We start from the raw sequence: 19,765 nt of genomic DNA on the forward strand, positions 1-19,765 counted from the left end.
ATTGAATTAAATTAAACTTTCTGAAATTCTAATTCAATTCCAGTTCTGTTTCCTGTATGTTTTTGTTTCATATTCCAATTCCTCCAGTTGATTTTTGTTTCTATTGGTGGTTGTTTGTCTGGACTAGAGGTCATAGTCTACCCACTTTTTTAAAAAATGTAATACTACATCAATGCCCAATAGTCTGCAGGTATTGAATCCAACCAAACACTACAGCAGCTTCAGTAGGAACTAGCACTGTAAAGTTTAACTGGAATGAAAATCCAGTCCAATCAGAGTTACTGAACACCCCGGACCCCAAGATGAGGGAGGATTAAAATGCCTTTTGTGGTCGTCAGTTGTCTATTTATAAATATTTATATTCCTATTCCAATTCCTCAGCTGAATTGGAATTAATGAGTTCATTCATGCATTGACTCCAACTCTGCAACGTGTGTTAAACCACACAAGAGACAAGAGACCGGAATCAGACAAGACAGCTTTGGACATTTATTAATTCATATGGATTGAATGACATTTGTGACCCAAGATTATTTTGACACACACACGCACACACACCCACGCGCGCACACACACACACACACACACTCACACACGCACGCACACACACACGAATCCCACCAGAGAGACACAGAAAGAAGTAATATTCAAGATTCCAAGAGCCCTTAAAACATTCCAGTAAAATAACTTTCATCTCACAATGATATCAAATCCATACAACAGTTTGACCCATTTCTGACATAAAATGTAAACATTTCGAAGAACACACTTTGAATGGAGTTTGTGTCACATGTAAACTGCTATATTCTCTAGATTCAGAGCCATGTTATAGTGCTGAAACGTGGATAATTTGCACTCTCTAGTGACCGAGTATGGGAACGTCAGCGTAAAATCCTTCTGGATTTCACAATTGTGCTAAAATGCCAATGCAAAGTGTTCTTTTTTCATCTGTTAAGAATTACAAAAAAATAATTTCAGATCTTTTGCATATAGAGATAAAAACGCAAACCATTGTGTTGTTTCATGCTGTTCTCTCACTCAGATTAGAATAGAGGATAACTCTTTACATTACAGCTCCTGCTTTTCTGTTATTCTCATGTAACTGCACAGTAAAACCTGGTAAATTATGAGGTGGTAAACAAACTATTAATGCTTCAGAATATGAAATAAGTCTGTTTTCTGGTTTATCTGTCACAAGTTTTAACTAATTCAGCAGCAGCTTACTGGACATTTCCATTATATTTTCTTACTGTGTAATGAATTACTGTATAATAACAAAAAAGGGGAGCTGTAATATGAAGCGTTACCGGATACAGTACCTCTGTCTCGACTTTTTTTATTGCACAAAACGCGAAGCTGTAATGAGCTTCACTGACCAGCCTTGTCTACTGCATTTAAACTCCTCTTACTTTCTTTTTGGCCACTTGGTTTTTTTTTTATTTTTCCCCTCAACCCTCTCCATCTCTTCCCTAAGTTTGTTCTTACATCCAGTCTTTTGTTTCCTTTGTTAATTTCCTCTGTCTCTTCTGCCTTTCAACCATTTTCTCTCTGCCTCCCATCAACCTCTTACCAAGGGTGGAAGTACCTAATTACATTTACTCACATTACTGTAATTGAGTAGCTTTTGTGTGTACTTGTGTGTATTTCACTGTTACTTAAGTACATTTTTACTCAAGTATCGAACTTCACTATATTTTTAAATCACATCCGTTACAGAGTATAAACGTTGTCTCTCTCCATCAGCAACAGAGACTGGACAATCATAAATTGACAAACTGTGGAGCCATTCACAGTGAGAAGAGTAATCTGGCTTTACTTTGTTTCTGGACTTTATTTAGTAATTTCCAAATTTTAAAATAAAAAAAATCTAGTTTGAACTCTGTCCTCTCACACTTTTAGAGTTGCATGGGAAGATCAGAGCTAAACATTTTCTCTTTTCTGAAAAGTAACTCAGTAACTCTGGACTTTTTACTTCTACTTAAGTAAAATATCAGCAAAGTAACAATACTTCCACTTAAGCATTTTAGTGTTCTTTCCACCACTGCCTCCAACCTCATCATCCATACCTCCCTCTCTCTCCATCCTATCTCCATCTTCTCTCTACACCCCCCCCCCCCACCCCCCCACCCGCCCCAAAAACAAAAAAATCCTCATTTCCCACTCCCCCCTCTCCTCTCCCCCAGCTCTCCCCCATCCCTGCCCCCCTCCCTCCCTCCCTCCCTCCCTCTCTCTGATGGGTACAGGACACCAAACACATGAAAAGGGTTCGGGATGTTTTTTCCTGAAACGGAATGAATTTGGCACATGATGATTGGCGGCCGGGGGCCGGTGAGTGGGCGGGGTCACTTGAGTCCCTCGTCAGTGCTCTTGAACATCAGGATGGCGTTGGAGATCTTGAGGGCGGGACCTAGCTTGATGCTCATGATCTTCACAATGTCGGTCTGGGTCAGCAGGAGGAAGGCTTCCCCGTCAATCATCTGGGGAGACGCAGATACAATATGGATTATAGATTCAGAATTGATTATGTCATGTCATGTGTATGTGATGTGACTGATTATACGTGAAGTAATCTAATTGTCGTTCATTAACGCAGCGTACGCTCAGCGGTCTCACCTCTTCTTTGAAGAGACGAGCCTGCTCTTCACAACCGGTCAGATTCTGGACAAACCCAAAGACCTGCAGCAGAGACACACCGCCAAATAAACCTCAAAATGATCACACGCGCTATTGAAAACTTAAGTTGCGGTAAGAAAACAAACACAGAAAAGCCCGAGAAGCCGCCCTGACCTCCTCCACGCTCCACGCTGCCACCTGGCTGGCGTGGATGCCCTGGACGCCCGGCAGCAGCTTGCAGTGCTGCTCCCAGCACAGAGACAAGGTCCGGTCCGACTGGCCGCTCAGAGCCGACATGAACAGAGACGGATACACACCTTCAGAGGACATGTCTGAGGAGACACACACACACACACACACACACACACACACACAGAAATACATGCTCAGATTCAACTGGATAGATTTTTGAAGGCCAATACTAATATGCGTATGTAGATTGATACTGATATATTTTTGGATTGAAGCTGCCAATAGACGATATTTTGTGCCAACAGGCAGACAGAAGTAACACTTCTCTTCTGGATTAAGAAAAAGTCTTTGGTTTATAGGTTCTCACTGGGAACAGCAATCAAATCTATAGAAAACTGAGATAACAGCTCTAAGATTGAAAACCTTTATTGTCTTGGCTTTTTTAAATTATATTTGATTCGGTCGATACTGCGTTCATTCCAACAGTGGCATCATTAACAGTAGAACCTCCATGAATGTTTTCTGATGTTTTCTTGTTAGCAGCATTACCTCTAGTGCAGAAACAGGTCATACACATTAAATGAATTGTGCAATATTATGCTTAATGTATGCGCCCATATTTCATATGTAGATAAAGGCCACACAGTCCTGAACATGCACAGTATATATAAGACTTACTCTGGTAGCCTCTCTGCTGGTTCTTCCTGTATTTGGGAGGACGGCCAATCCTGAAGACAAATGAAAAGATTATTATGAGACAAAAGCGTGCACCACACACACAGACTCGCGCACACACACACACACACACACACACACACACACACACAGACACATCTTTACCTGCCACGGTAATGGGTCTTCTTGGTCCTCTGGCCAAAGAAGAGATTCCTCTTGGACTCTGAGTCTGATAGGTCGGCCTTCAGTCTGCCCTGGTTACGCTCAGCCAATGGGCAGCCAGAGAGGCAGTGATGGGCGGTGAAACGACCAGTCACATGACCTGAACCGTCACAACCAGGGGTTGGACACTTCCTGTTTCAAAGAAAGAGATCCGTTCAACAGACATATGGCAAATCTGCCCACAGTGCGTTCAAGAAATTTACAAATTTTGTTTTGATATCTTTTACTGCCAACATCATAAAATGTAACATTTTAAGAAGATCTAGAATCGAGTTGCTTTCAACATTTCAAAAGTATTGTAATACTTCTTTTGTGGTTCATAACTAATGTGAGTGCATACATTTTTAGTGTGGGACGCCCTGCTGGGAACCAAACCCAGACGCTCACAGTGTCTGTGCCATGCTCAGCTTACTGAGCTACAGACGCTCTGGGGCCACAGACAGAAAACATGGCAAAATCACAATAACCCAAAATTTCACTGCTACTTTCAATACTGTTACAAAAGATTGAATTCAATATTGCATTTTATAAATGTTTGATACTTTAACCAAATGTGTTCTGCAAGCTGAAATTCCATTTAGTGTCACCTTTAGAGGGCGTATACATGCTGCTGGCACGTGGCCTGGAACAGTCAAAAGAAGAAGAAGAAGAAGGACTGGAATAGACGGAGCTGCAGTCTGGCTCCTGACAGCGGACTGCAGCAGTGAAGAGTCAAACAGCTGAACACATGGAAACAGTCTGGAACTGAATCCCAGTACACTGAACTGGTTGACAGACTGGTGGCAGGAGGGAAATGTGAAACTATTTCCCTTATAGAGCCGACAAAGACGAACACCGACTGACGTGTTAAAACCCCGGAGCAGAAGTTGCTCCAAAACCATTCAGGTCAACGTGGCAACACACTGCTTGATGGTTTTTCTTATTTACCGAGGTATCGTAGTAGTATCAGATTTTTGGATATTAAACTCAGTATTGGTGCTATTGTGACGACACTAAGACAAAGTGTATAGCGCTGCAGGGATAAAAGCTCATGATACAGTTCAAACTGAGTGCTGACCTGTGGTGGAAGCTGTACTTGTTGGTTCTGGGGTGGCTGATGGGTTTACAGGGAATAGAGGAGGGGTAGCTGGCCTGGCCTGTGGCAGGAGGCTCCCTCGGACCTACACGCATACACATATAGACAGATGAATACACACACACACACACACACATTAAGTAACACACACAAACAAGCACAGGCACCCACACAAACATTAGCGATGCAAACAGAACTAGATGAGAAATTTATCTTAACATTATCAATGCAAATGCACTGCATAATGATAAAAAACAATAACAAAACACAGTTAAAGCACAGTTATACACATGTATCAGCAAAATACATGGCATTCATTCCCAGTTATTTATTCATATGCTGGCTATGAGAGTATTCTTTGAAGAAAAATGAAAGTGTGAATGAAGTGAAGAGTGCTGGTTGTTACCGTGGGGCTGCTGTGTTTTGGTGTCCCGCGGGGGAACTTTGAGCGGGTGACCGGTCGCCTCACACCAGCCCACCGGGTGAACGTCAGGGTGATCCGAGTCCATCCACTCATCATACACATGGCTCCAGCCGTCATAATGGACCTGGGGGAGGCATTATACACACACACACACACACACACACACACACACACACATATTACATACACTGCTCCAACCAGTGTAATGGGTCTGGGGGAGGTATGTAGATGCATATTATCGGAAATGTGATAACCAGGCTCATATCACTCTGCACCGTGGGGTACTTGAAAACCGCAAGTGCCAAGGCTCTCTCTCTCTCTCTCTCTCCCTCTCCCTCTCCCTCTCTCTCTCTCTCCCTCTCCCTCTCTCTCTCCCTCTCCCTCTCTCTCTCTCTCTCTCTCATGGTTCAAGAGATCATAATGGACCCGACGGAGCTGGAGAAGCAATATTACAGTCTCACAGACATTTAAGATCATAACCTCAGACATTTAGCGTGTTAAGTGTTCAAGCACACAAGCCGACACTCGCTCTCTCTCCACACACACACACACACACACACACACACACACAGCAGTATTACCTTAATGCGGTGAGTCTCGACCTCCTCCACTGTAGCCACTCTGATCAGACCGGGGCTCCTCTTGTCCACCGCCTCCAGTTTCATCTGCGGCTGGAAGCCATGGGCCGCACGCTGCAGAGAGAGCAGTGCATGATGGGAAAATACATATATCCAACTGGCCAAGCAAAGCTGAGCTGAGCTTTATTGGTAGCGAACCTGTTTTCTACTGCTTTTTATTCTTAAGTTTCTATACTGCTTTGAGGAAACCTTTCCAGTCAGTACATTAGTAACTATTATATAAAAGCCATAATACCCTCAGTTGTGAAAACCTATTGCAGCACCTTAATCACCAAGGAATGCCGTCTCGGGTATTAGTGCTATAATGTATAGTGTGTTATAGCCAGACCTACTGATTAAATGTTTGTTTTAACCTGCAGGGAGTACCAGATGGGTGGTATTTACTCCCTCACACAGTATCTGCAGGTTTCAGAAAGCCAGATTTAAGACTGCCTAAGTCCTTTTTAATGCTACCTGGGATTTAAGACCAATTTCAAACTGAAATAAGAAACAAAGCTGGCAAAACAAGCTTATTCCTGATTGAACATAGCTAATGAAATAACTTGAATAACTTGAATCAAATAAACAAGAACACATCTATTCTTACCACTTTGAAGGCGTCAGCAGCCACCGCCGTGGAACCGGTCTCATCCAGGTAGCGAGACCAGGAGAACCGGCCCGGGTCGGGGTAATCTGGTACAGCAGAATATAAACACACATCAGTCAGTGTCATTCATTCACATCAATCAGGAGCATTCATCTCCCACCTGCACTCTTCCCCATTTCTGCTTTGTTCCCATATATTGTTTACATGGTATTGTATTGTTTTTGTCCTTGTACTGTTACTGTATGTCTGAGCGCTGTTATTTGTGATTGTTACATTCTGTAAACTATCAATGAAAAAGTATACATTTTAGGGTTAGACCGATATATTGATTTGATATCGATATTGGCCTTTTATTCAATATTGGATATCGGCCAATCGGTGTCCTCCCTGACCACAGCTACATAAAACCTGCGGTAAAATGTTATTTTCATGTAGGTATTTGCACATTTTATTTATTCATTTAATTGTTCAAGAATGTTTTTGTAAATTAATTCTTCATTTAAAAGGTAGTAATGTGTCCCAGTTTCCTCTATCATTGTAAAAGTGCAGTTGATTTCAGTGGAGAGTGTCCCAAGATGGTCTAAATGCTGTTTCAGGGGCTTTTCTACCCTATAACCCTATATTGGCTATCAGCAGAGGTGGGATGTAACAAAGTAAAAATACTTCATTACTGTACTTTATCAAGTATCTGTACTTTACTCAAGTTTTTCTTTTACTGAAGACTTTTTACTTTTACTCACTACATTTCAAAAGAAAAATCTGTATATACTTTCTACTCACTACATTTTCAAAACAGACTCGTTACTCTTGGGAAATCATCAACTGATTTTCTAAAATCAGCATCAGACGGCTTCCATCCCGGAAGCAGCTGATCAAAAGCCTAATTGGCTGCTTGTTCAGCAAAGCGACACCAAAAATTAGGGAAAGGGACAGAGAGAGGAGCAACACGAAGAAGAGAGAAGCAACAAGAGAGAGAATTAACGTTAGTGAATTCAGCTGCTAGGGTTCAGGTTCGTGATCTGAGCTGCAGACTCTTTCTCATCTGGATTCAGAGGAACGCTCAACAGAAAACCAGTTCAGAACATTAGAAATGACTTTTTTAGAGAACGACTTTTACTTTTATACTTTAAGTAAATTTAAGTCCACGTACTTTTATACTTTGACTTGAGTAAAGGATTTGAAATGGTTCAACTTCTACCAGAGTATATTTTTAAATGAGTATTTGCACTTTTACTTGAGTAGGGAATCTGTGTTCTTCTACCACCTCTGGCTATCAGCAGCTTCAATGCAAATATCGGTATCAACATCGGCCTTCAAAATATTGGTTGAACCTTATAAATTTAATTTCAGGCATTTATCTTTGTCCATCAGGGTGATTGCATGCAACCTAGCAATAAACTGCAAAGGACAGAAGACAGTGCTAAGGACAAGAAGGACAAATGGGTTTTCTCTGTAATTAATGACCCATGATGTGAAAATGATTAAACAAATGATTAACAGAGAATGAAGTCTTCACCTTGGGGTGGTGTGAGGGGGAGGTTCCTCTCCTGGCACCAACCAATGGGGTGAATGTACGGACTGCTGGCATCACACCTGCATAATGTGACGGACAGCGAGAACAACCATCCAGCTTTGAGTTAAAACAGAAAGTTCTGCCATCATACTGTAAAACCTACTAGAGCAGAAAAGATATGACAGACAGAATAAAAGAGCAACGTGGGCATTTGACAATTTAACTATAAATGAAATGTGTCAGGAACATGTGCAAGAAAAGGTTCAGGTTTAGTTTGACCATGATCATTAATTAATTAAAGTCTCTATTGTAGATTTGGATGCTCGTTTAAGAAAAAGATTAAAGACAAAATCTGGGCCTTAAGGCAGTGAGATTCAGAGCAACTTTTTGGCCAACTCTAATGGGAATCATTGCCCAATCAGTTGCCTCAACAATATTGCTTTCACCTCATAAGAACTTCTTGATACCAAGATAACATAATAGAATAGATTTCTGACCCTTGCTCAGAGTATTTCCAATCTCCATTGCTTTAACAATTGCTTAGTGAATCCGCTGCTCTTTATTGCATTCATTGTAGATGTTTTCTTAGAAATTAAAAAGACCTTTAATCATTTTCCAAAGCCCCATGTTTCCCCAAAGACGGACACAAAGGCTCACCAGTAGTCGTACGTGTCGTCCCAGTTGTCAAAGTGAACCAGGAAGCGGTCGTCCACCACGTCGGTAACGGTTGCTACGCAGATGAGGGAGGGGTTCATACGGTCGACGGCCTCCAGCTTCATCCCCACCTCAAAACCGCACTGCATGTCGGTCTGAACAGAGACAGAAAATATTAACAACTGCACAGCAAGTCTGTGTAGTGAGAGACAGACAGACAGACTTGCAACTTGGCTGATAGATGATGTAAAAATGTATATAGAAACTGGACACAAAAAGGGGATTGTGCTGTTTGATTGTAAATTATCTTGATTTATTCATTCATTCACCCATCAACCAACAGATAATATATCATGGCATTAAAACAGCTTTGGAAACTGTTTTGAACTGATATCAGAAAGATATTTAGGTTCTGATTTCACAAAATAATGCAAGTAGAAGCCATGAACGATAACTTTCACTCTGGCACTACAGTATATTTACACAGTTGGTGCAGGCAGTCATACCAACATCTAGTCAACATCAAAATGTTTGCTGGAATAGACAGATATACTGTATGCTGCAAGTGATATAAAATAATTGTACTTTTTGATTGTAACTGCTCCTGCTCCATTCATTCACTCATTCATTCACCTCATCTATTCATGCTTGCTGGTAATATAAACATATGAAATAGTGAATCTCACCCTCCCAGGACTGGCAAAGACCTCTTTGGGAGCCACTTGTGCTTTAGTCATTCTCAGGTAGTTGGTCCAGGTGAACTCTTCCTCTTTACAGCCTGAGGGAATGACAGGAATACAGAGAGAGACCAACCACTTACCTCTATTAACAAGATTCTAGTGCTGAAATTATTAGTCCATTAATCGGGTTAGTCGATGGACAGAAAATGTATAGATTATAATTTTGATAATCGATTAGGGTAATCGTTTTAGTAATTTATCAAGTAAAAATACCAAACATTTGCTGGTCACAGCTTCACAAATACTACAATTTTGCAGCTTTTCTCTGTTTCATATCATTCTAAAATACATTTTTTCAGACTAAGTAAGCAATTTTACGAATCACTTTGGGCTCTGGTAACTTGTGATGGGCATTTGTCATTAGTTTTGACATTTTATAGACTAAACGATTAATCGGTTAATCGAAAAAATAATCAATAGATTAATCGATAATGACAATAATCGTTAGTTGAAGCCCTACAAGATTCACATTTAGTGCAAACAGTAGAATAAGTCAACATCTTTACATCAAGATCTCTGATAGTAGCCTGGTAATATAAAAAACAAGGAAAAGGACAAAGGGCTGGACTGTGTTTTTTGTGTTATTTTATTCTATTTCGAGCTCTGCCCCTTTGGTCTTTCGTGGTGTACAGAGTGTGACCTCTGACCTTTGGGAGTGTACAGTTTGTGTCCGGTGCTCTCACACCAGCCTGCAGAGTGGATGTCGGGGGAGTTGGCGTTCACCCAGAAGTCGTGGCAGTCGGAGTAGCCGTCAAAATGGAGCCGCAGCCGGTAACCACAGACCTGGACGACGGGACGAAGAGAGGAAGACAGCAGTCACTCATGTAATAGCTTCCTTTTTTTTACCCTTTATTTGTGGCCATAAATTTATCAGCAGAGTCAATGAGTTAGGAGTCAAATGAAAGAGGAACATCTTTGGATTTAGCTAAGCATGATGGATTTGTCTGCGGTTTTTGCTGTAATTTCCCTTCTCTGGTGTTCATACAAATTAAGAACACATGAAGAAACAGCTGAATATGAGCATCAGTCCAGACTGCGGTTTGCCCTCAGTTCACTTTGTTATGCTAGGCTTTCCAAGCATGAGGAACGGCTGGCTATCAGATGTCAACATCCGTCTCCTTCTACCCATAAACACTTGAATTTTGCGGTCCTTTCCTGTACTTGGTTCGGATTACAGTCTGACTCCTTACGAACCGCACTGCACTTCTCTTGTTAGAGGACTGAGACTCATATTTTCAAGTGTCTCGGTGACGTTATTTGGTGCCACCTGAGTTAAAACAGCACTGCTCTCACCTTCGCATGAATGAAGTAAACTAAAGGAGGAAACACTCCAGAATTCAAATAAACCGGATTCCTGTTGGATGCACTGCTGGTGATTAGACATGTCAACTGTAATCAGCTTCATCGTTCAGCTTTGGCAGTTAATATTTACAGTCTATCAGTCTAAACTCTATAGTCTATAGTGTAAACAGTATCTTTGTAGGTAACTGACAGTTTAACTTAATTCAATATTCATTTAATTTCTCAGGTAGAAATGTGCAGTAATTATTTATTTTATAAATTGATTTTATTGTGTCTACTTTTATTGTTTTATATTGTACTGTGTGTATTGTTTTTATTGTTTTAATTTTTATAAAAAGCACTTTATAAACTCTGCTTTTTGAAAAGTGCTGTACAAATAAAGTTTATTATTATTATTATTATTACTTGTAAAATATCGGTGAATATTTGAATTTTGTATTGAATTTGACTGAGATTGATTATTGTGTTTATTAATTATTGTATTCCTTTTCTTTGGTTTGCACACATACACACAAACATACATTCAAATAATCTGTAGATGCATCAATCTGGACTGCGGGACATTATTATACAACCTGACCGTTATACCATGGTGGTAAATATAGAACCAACACTTTTCTATCTAAGATAAAGTGTAATGTCAGAAATCATGTATAGGGCTCCTACACCAGGTCAAATTCCTTATGCATGTGATGTACTTGGCCAGTAAAAGGTGACTGTAATCCTAAATAATCCGCCCGGAACATTAAGGTCCATCGACCGCGTTAACGTCCGCCTGCCTCACCTCCGCCACGGTGAGGACGAAGTACATGGACGGGTGCTGGGGGTCGATGCCTTCCAGCTTCATCCCCTGCTTGAAGTTGTTCTTCACTGTCGGCACTCTCTGGGACTGGGACGCACCGGATTAAAAAACACCAGACGGTTCAATACAGAGATTGAGATAAAATGAAATGAAAATTTAATGAGCCCTGTTAGGGGGGGGGAAACGGGGTCAGCAGAGGCAGCGAAGACAGATAAGAATAGACAGAGTGCAGATTACAGCGTGTTCATCATTCTCGCACTGCTGATAATGCTTTTTACTCTGTTTTTCTTGACTTCAGGCAAAAAAAAGTTTTAATGTAAACAGTGTTGTAGAAGAACAGTAAATTGCATACAAATAAAACTCCCTCCATCCACTTTCATTTTGTATCTGAATGCATCATTTACAGCGTGCCTTGGGTTGTGTTTTTGTCCCAGGAAAATGTACATTTCTTCTTTCGTCTCATTTTTTCTCCCTCGACAAAGCTGCAATATTTATTCACCCAAGACGGATAGATAGATTCTTTGGATAGATTCTTCCCTGTGCTGTAGGCAGTGGTGCAGTTCGTAGTAAAAGAAGTAGAAAAAGAGATGTATATACTCTGTAAACCTGTGTGTGCTCTCGACTAGCTTCTGTCCAAGCCACAGTCAGAATATAAAAACCAAACGCACCTCTTGGAAGAGCTTGTTGGGCGCAGCCACAGCTTTGGTCTCCTCCAGATACTGAGCCCAGGTCCACTGCTCCGTCTTGCTGTCTCCACCTTCACAGCAAAAACAACCATTTAGGCTTTTCGCTAAGATATTACAACAACAACAACAACAACACAAAGGCATGCTGTCAAAATCTAAAGAAAGACACGCACATCCAAAAGATAGATGCTGGATCAAAGAAAATATCGAAGGGAAACACAACAGAGGACCCGCACACAAAAATGCTCCTGTATGAAGAATTTAATGAAGATTTACTACAAACAACAGAGAATCGTCATCTTAAAAAAATATTGTTTTAAGTTGCTCGAAGCGTCACTTCTTTATTAAATTCTTCATACGGGAGAATTTTTGTGTGCGGATCTTCTGCTGTATTTCACTTCTGCTTTAATTGACAGACTGAAGGAAATAAAGGAAGGAAAGGCAGGTAACGGAGAGACAGAGGAGGACAGAAAGGAAGGAGAGAAGGAAGAAAGGAAGGAAGGAAGGTCAGTCAACTAGTGAGATGTAAAGGAACGACTGAGCAAAGAAGTGAGAGGAAGAATGAAAGAAGATATAACAGAGCAACACAAAAGTAAGAAACGATGGGAGCAGTAGAGAGGTTTTGAGTAATTTCCCCACTTGTCCTACCTCCTCTGTTATGCCTGCTGTCTGCTTTAGAATCGTCCATTTTCTCATCCTAAAAAAAACACAAAACAAAAAGCTCTAAAATTTAGATTCCCAAAAAAATCACTATTTCCAACACAAATGAGCTATTTCCTTTCATTGGTACTATCCCAAGAGTGAAAAAGACAGCCAAACATTCAAATGTGAAGCAGATGGAGATAATACAAACACTGAATTAAAGCAGATTTATTGGTCAGCAGACAATAAACACTTTGAATTATTCGCAGCTACTTTTTGACCCTGGTCTGCTTCGTTCACCATATCACCTACAATACTATCAGTGAAGAAGTGACACGCTCGTTCACATTACACAGGTCAGATATGAGAACATTTGATTATCTCGGCGTAGTTTGCATGCAGTATGTAAAATGGAGAGACGCCGCCGGCCCACCGTGCCCTCGATGTCCGAGTCTTCCTCCGAGGGACTCAGGTACTCCTTCCTCTTCCTCTTCCTCATGGGCTTCAGGTGATCGGGGTTAAGGGAGGAGACTCTCCCGCCCGCCGGGACCTTCTCTACCCCGACGCTCCTCCTGAGGGGCAGAGAGGACACACACATACACACTGTAGGCTTAAACATGACACTGTCGTCATTTTCTTTATTTTGTTATTATTATTTAGTTGAAATTAAAGGAAAGATCCACCCTCGGATGCTCTTACACCGTTAGATATAATCAATCTCTGATGTTCAATGCATTCCAGGATTTGATTTGTTGCTATTTACTATTTTGTTCTACCCACTTTCCCTCAACCTGCCTCTTCTACTTCAGTTAGTGATTTTCCTACATTTCCCAGAATGCCTTTCGACAACCCCCAGAGAAGAACTTGTTGCTTTCAATCAAAGATGGGCGTATGGGCATGTAAATCTAGCTACCACCTAGTTCATGAACATTGGAGCTTCTCTATGATCCCTTACTCAAAACATAACACGTCTTGTGGCTGCACTGCATTCTGGTCTATTGCGGCTGCTGTGGGCGGAGACATTTGTATCTCTGCCTCTTCTATGATGTTTTTTTTTCTGTGTGATTGTTGAACGTCTCTTGGTGCAAAATGGCGGGTCTAGAGAGAAGCCCTCGCTCTTTGATTCTGCGGGACTGACACCAAAACCTGACGTTTACTGTTGGTGTTTCAGATCACTGAAACATTTTCTGCTGCCAAACTCAATAGTTGCACTGGAAAAATGTCAACATGGCGTCGCGTTGTCCACATTTGCCCAGTTATCCACTGGAGTAAGAAAAATACACCACCAAACAAAAACAAAATGCAAGGTAGAAACGCAAGGCACATTGCCAACAGCTGTTTCTTAAGAGCATTAAAGTGTTTTACGGTGGATTTTTCCTTTAAGTGGGTGAAACTGCCTTGTAAGCATTATATTTATGTGTGCAAGGATATCTGAGTGTGCATAAGTGTGTGAGTGAGTGAGTGAGTGAGATAATGACAGATACAAAAAGTGGAAAAGAGAGTGTGCATGAGTGATTGTGCATGCATACTGTGTGTGTGTGTGTGTAGCTGTGTAAAAAAAAGCTGAACTGTCTGTTACCAACGTACTTGTCAGTGATTGGCTCCCTGCGCAGCTCCTCTGTGTAGGTCCTCTGCGCTCTGGGTTCATGGTTCTGCTGTCCCGGTCCGATCTGGACTTCAGGTTTGGTCTGAACCGGCCTCTCCGGCTCCACAGCCGACCCTCTCGCAGAAACTACAGGTGCCGACACTTCTGAAACAGATCCACGGGCCAGTTAATGAAAAGGCTCTATAAATAATGACACATTCGAGCTTTAGTTATACAAATATTTCTCAGAGGCAGAGCTGCTCTAGAGGCAGAAATAATTAGTTTAGTTAAACCTCAGTGGGCGGAGCCAAAGAACCACAGGATTTCAAAGCTCATGTTAGCTAGCTGGCAAACTGGTATGGCAAACAAGGAAGTCTGGTCAAAATATAATGGAAACGGCTTCTTTCCTACAGCACTAGACGTCATTTCAACATTGCATCTATGCTTTAGCTCTCATATACCAGGATATTTTTGGCTATGTATAGCACATTTAAACCAAGCAGTAAATACATATTCAAACAATGCAGCTGTAAATTTCAGAAATATGCACCAGAAAAGTACAAGATAATGCTTTATTTTTTTCCATTTACCCCGGAAGATGTAGTCTAAGATGTAGACTGTCTGCTAAACTGCAATAATGCTAAACTGCAAACATGCATTGAAAAAATGTAATATATTATAATATTTGTTATGGTTGCCATGAAGAATATGAAGACAATGTTTGTAGGAAAATTTCAAAGGAAATGAAGGAATCATTTGGAAGATATTTTAGCTGTAAATTGCTCGGATTCAAGATTCAATTGCAAATCCAGGTATCAAATTATTTGTGAATTAACCTTTGCATTTTGTGCTGATGTTCATTGTGTTGTATGAAAAATGCAATTTCCAGATGGTTAAAGTCACCTTAAGAAATACTATCCTAAATCTAATTATATATATATTTTTTTGTATATATTTGTATTTTATTACTTTTGATTTGAAACCCTGGTATGAATACCATCTGTCTAAAACCAAGGCACAGCAGACCCAGGTAACATTATTTCATTTTGTGTCGACTCGAGGGTCAAACTTTTCATGAAGTAATTTTGCTCCGCTGGTCAGCAGATTCCCCGAGCAGCTCCAGTTAAAGAGATGTTAAAGGTTGGCTACTCCTGCAATTTTACAGTGGTGTGTGTGTGTGTGTGTGTGTGTGTGTGCGCCAAGTGAAAATGTTCAGCCGAAGTGAAATATTGCTTTGTGTTCAATCCCTGACACGGCCACAACCTTACGTAACCCGTTTCCATGACTCTACCTGTCTTGTCTGGTGGAGCGCTTTCTGCGTCAGCGGATCTCCCAGAAGTCCCTGCAGTCGGTTCAGCGGTGCTGCTGGTGGTCCCTGGGGTTATCAGTGTACTCAGTGTTCCTACGTCACTCACACAGAACTACAACACACACACACACACACACACACACACGCATAAACAAAGTGCAATTGATTCAGCACCGATGGTTCCATCTGCTGCAATGTCATCATGTTTTTATCATTCATTCCACTGCCGTTCATCACCTCAAAATACTCTTATTACGCCACGATATTACAGTACTGAAAACAACATTATCATTAAAGTCGAGATGAAACGGCATTTCGAGAGTATCTAACTTCCGTATCGTGACGTATTTCCGAGTGAAACAGGAAAGACAGGCGGGACGTAACGTTGGGAGGAATTTGATTTGAACGTTGAAAAGTGGGCGTGTCATAACACCCGAAGACACACCGAAGTACCGTGCTGTTGCTAGCTAGCTAACTAATGAATCTTAGCCTCTTAGCTCTGTGCGCTAAAAGTTGAAGATTGATTGATGGGTGGATGTCATGATATTATTGGTTGAAATTAGTTACGGGCATGCTTACGTAAGCACACGGCATATTTTGTTTTACAGGAAGAAAACATGATTGAATTTTGATATAAGAATACAATGAAATTGATTTTTGGTATTTTTTTTGGCATATATTGTTAAATAGGTGCACAGTATGACCGGGGATGTGATCTAAAAGGGTTAAAAAGGCATTTTTCATTTCATCTCGTCTTTAAAACCAAAGCTGCAGTGTTGTCTGTGGTTTTCTTCCTCCTCGCCTGCTCCAAACCAGATTCTTTACTCCTTACTGTCATGTTTCTGACAGCTCAGGAGTTCAGCAGGCTGTCGTTCTGAACAGGGAATTGAGAAATCGTGGCTCATGTTTCCTTGATCAAGTTTGGGTTTGTCTCTGTCTGTCACGAGTGTTGTTGTGCACTGTGTCTTTCTCCAGGTGTTGCCAGTTGGTCTAATCAGCTGCCTTGTTGACACCTTTGGGTGGCGCCTATAAAAGCTCCCTGCAAGAACTTGTCTGGTTTGGGAGGGTCAGGGGAAACACTGGGTCCCCTTCCTGCTTTTGTTCTGTTTGTCTTCATCTCCTGACCCTTACGATTTTGTGTTTGGCTATTTTGGATTCTTTTTAATAAAAACTATTGCATATTTTCTTTTTTTTAACAGTCTTGTGGTCCTCTTGTGAGGGAGCTTAAGTTTTGAGGTGCACTGGACACCAACTGCCAAGGTTTGGATTACAATTATTTACCAACCAAACAGCCAAAAGGCCCATGGTTTCTTTTTCTTGGACAACTTGAAAGTTGACTGAGAGAGACAGGAATGATTGGCAGAGACAGAGAGCGATGACATGAGACAAAGGTCCTTGGTCGGATTTGAACCCAGGATGTCACATGGCATTGACATTATTCCCACAGCAGCCATCTTGAACTAACATCACACTCAAGGTGGGAAACTCTCCCCTGGAATAGCGCATGACAACAGTGGAAGACAAACCAGACTGAACAAGAAAATTGACCAAAAAGGGAAGTTAGCTAGCTTACTAGCTAGTTAGCTGCTATACTGGGTTAAATATATTACCTTTAAAATGTGAACCTATACCTCTCCAGATTCTTGAGATCCATTTGTTTCTAATACATTTTTCAGTGGGGAATTGTGATGAAATTATGAATATTTGTATGATGTGCATCTTGGTACACAACATTAGGACAAAGCTGGGCTGTACTGGCTCTTCTGGATGGCGTTTCCCACCCCAAGTGTGATGTAAGTTCAAAATGGCTGCTGTGAGAATGAGGTCAAGGCGTCTTAGCCAAATGAGCCACCAGGACGCCCCACAAAGCTCAAGTTTTAAGCAGAACCTGGTGAAAAAATAGTTTGAGTTCCCCTTTTGAAGGACTTGTAGTGAGGGAAGTCCTGCTTGCTGGGCTGCTAAACCTTGGAAGGACAAAATATATTATTCCATTGTATTCTACTCATTTCCATGGATTTCACAGTCCAACTTCAACATCTCTCACCTTGAGGTTGCTGCTGGGCAGGATGGCCATCCCCTCCTTCCACTCCAGGACGTGGACAATGCTACAAGCCCCGCCTACCTGGGCAGTCAGAGTGGGTGTGGCTGTCTCGTTGGCCCCGCCTCCTTTACCTGGGTCTCCCACGGCAACGGCTGGAGTCACCTCTATCTTCTGATGGCTGGGCGCTGGAGCTGAGGACAGAGAAAGATGCATTCAAATTTATAATCTTTGTGTTCAAGTCTGCTCAAAAACAATTTCCTTTGTGTTGGTTTCAGTAGATTCAGATATTCTTCATCATAATCATCATCATCATCATCATCATCATCATCACACCCCCCTGAGACCGGTCCTCACCTGGTAGGAGCAGAGCTGTGGTGGTGTGAGGCTGAGGCCGAGGCTTCTTGGCCACGGCGTCACCGCTGCAGACCAGGACGGCGTCGGCGGGGGGCGAGGAGGTGGAGGAGGAGGAGGAGGTGGAGGAGGAAGGGTCTGCGGGGGCGCGGTCTGGCTCTTTGGCTGGAACCTCCATGTTCACTTTGGCACTCATAGCCTGTCCCTGTCCCTGTCCCTGTCCCTGTCCCTCCCTCCGGAGCGCTGGACAGGAAGGAATAACAGGTTCAGAACCAGCTGATGCTCTCTGGTGCAGCGGCTCAACAGTGGAGCAGGGTGACGCCAGTATCTGTGTGTTTTTTAATATGTGTTGTGATGTTTTTTGTTTATTTATTTTTAGAAATCTTCATACATAGGTTATTATGTAGATCCCCTCTCATGCAGCCCTCAAAATCATTTTTAATGTTACAATATTTTGATTTATCTGAAGCATTTTGTACCATTTTTAAGATTTATTTAGGGTTTTTCTTAGGGGGATTTTTTTAGGGTATTTCTGTGTTATTAATACGTTGCATAGTGGCACATGACAGAACCAATAAGCGAGAGAGATTATTTAATTTATTTTTATTTAATCGTTTATTTGATAGGGACAGTGCAGTTAATATAGTTACACTTTATAATTGAAATATAAAAGATGGAGTTTGTTGTTACTGCTAATTTCCAACCCTATAGTCCCTAGTTGGGTTTTTAAATAGACTACAATTACTATCTAAAATGTCTAGGCTAATAAAACGTAGAAAAATGACAGACAATATAAGCAGATTTGAACCCACTTTTGGTACCAATTCTGGTTCCCCTGACAAGATATCAATATCATTATAATAACAATATCATTATATGACTGTACAATCTCTATTGATCCAGACTTTTGTGAATTTTCACTCTTTCACCTCTCCTTTTCCATCCCCCTGCCATTTCTCTTCCCACAAAATGGTTTTGGGTTTATGCTGAACAAACATCAAACTACAGGAGAAAAACACTCTTCATATTGGAGAGGGAGATTCCACCCAACTTTGAAATAAGAGGGAAAAACATAAGTGACTTATTTAACTGCCATTTTACAGAATAAGGTTAGAACCATCCTCCATCACCGGTCCATGACCCCGTGTGACTTCTCAAAAGCCTCAGATTCCTGCCCTCCCATAAAAAAAGCAATAATGGTGACACACCATTAACAGTATTTACGCAGGCTACCAAGTCCACACACACACACGCACACACACACACACACACACACAGACAAAAACAGCAATTCCGTTAAAATGGCGGAGGATCTGAAATCCATAAGGCAAAATGAGTAAAAGCATAGGGTCTCAATTCCTGTGAAAATCCCATTTACAGAGAAATGAACCCTAGCTGTAACCCATTCTGCCAAGATCACGAATGAATGAGCAATATTTTCACCTTAAAACAACGTTACGCGCAAATGTAATGTAATAACCATTGTGCGACTGCTTCTACTATTGAAAAATATATCTAAAAACAATTAGGTCAATTAAACGCGTGCCTTTTATATGTGTTAAAGCAGAATAGCTTTGTGGTTGATTATATTCACAAATACAAGCGCTATATTTCCAAACCTCAGGAAAAAAAAATATATATCATGACACCTCACCCGAAGAAACGCTTACACCTGACCGACGGCCGTGTCTGCGCCGACGGGAGGAGAACTGTAA

The 19,765-nt window shown here is 41.3% G+C and overlaps 1 protein-coding gene across 1 annotated transcript; it reads right to left on the reverse strand.

The window, feature by feature from the left end:
- Nucleotides 1-2,342: 2,342 nt before the first annotated feature.
- l3mbtl1 (L3MBTL histone methyl-lysine binding protein 1) lies at nt 2,343-18,246 on the reverse strand. The gene is made up of 21 exons (XM_071923615.2): nt 18,054-18,246; nt 17,703-17,890; nt 15,641-15,770; nt 14,352-14,514; nt 13,198-13,336; nt 12,771-12,819; nt 12,105-12,193; nt 11,419-11,523; nt 9,980-10,115; nt 9,279-9,370; nt 8,596-8,747; nt 7,942-8,018; nt 6,426-6,511; nt 5,783-5,893; nt 5,184-5,325; nt 4,760-4,862; nt 3,646-3,834; nt 3,484-3,533; nt 2,788-2,945; nt 2,614-2,676; nt 2,343-2,477 (listed from the first exon to the last, which is right to left on the reverse strand). Exons 1-21 carry the CDS (start codon nt 18,244-18,246, stop codon nt 2,343-2,345), a joined length of 2,550 nt encoding a protein of 849 aa, XP_071779716.2.
- Nucleotides 18,247-19,765: the final 1,519 nt, after the last annotated feature.

The sequence above is a fragment of the Centroberyx gerrardi genome, chromosome 14 (genome assembly GCF_048128805.1).
Source record: "Centroberyx gerrardi isolate f3 chromosome 14, fCenGer3.hap1.cur.20231027, whole genome shotgun sequence".
Classification (NCBI taxonomy): domain Eukaryota; kingdom Metazoa; phylum Chordata; class Actinopteri; order Beryciformes; family Berycidae; genus Centroberyx; species Centroberyx gerrardi.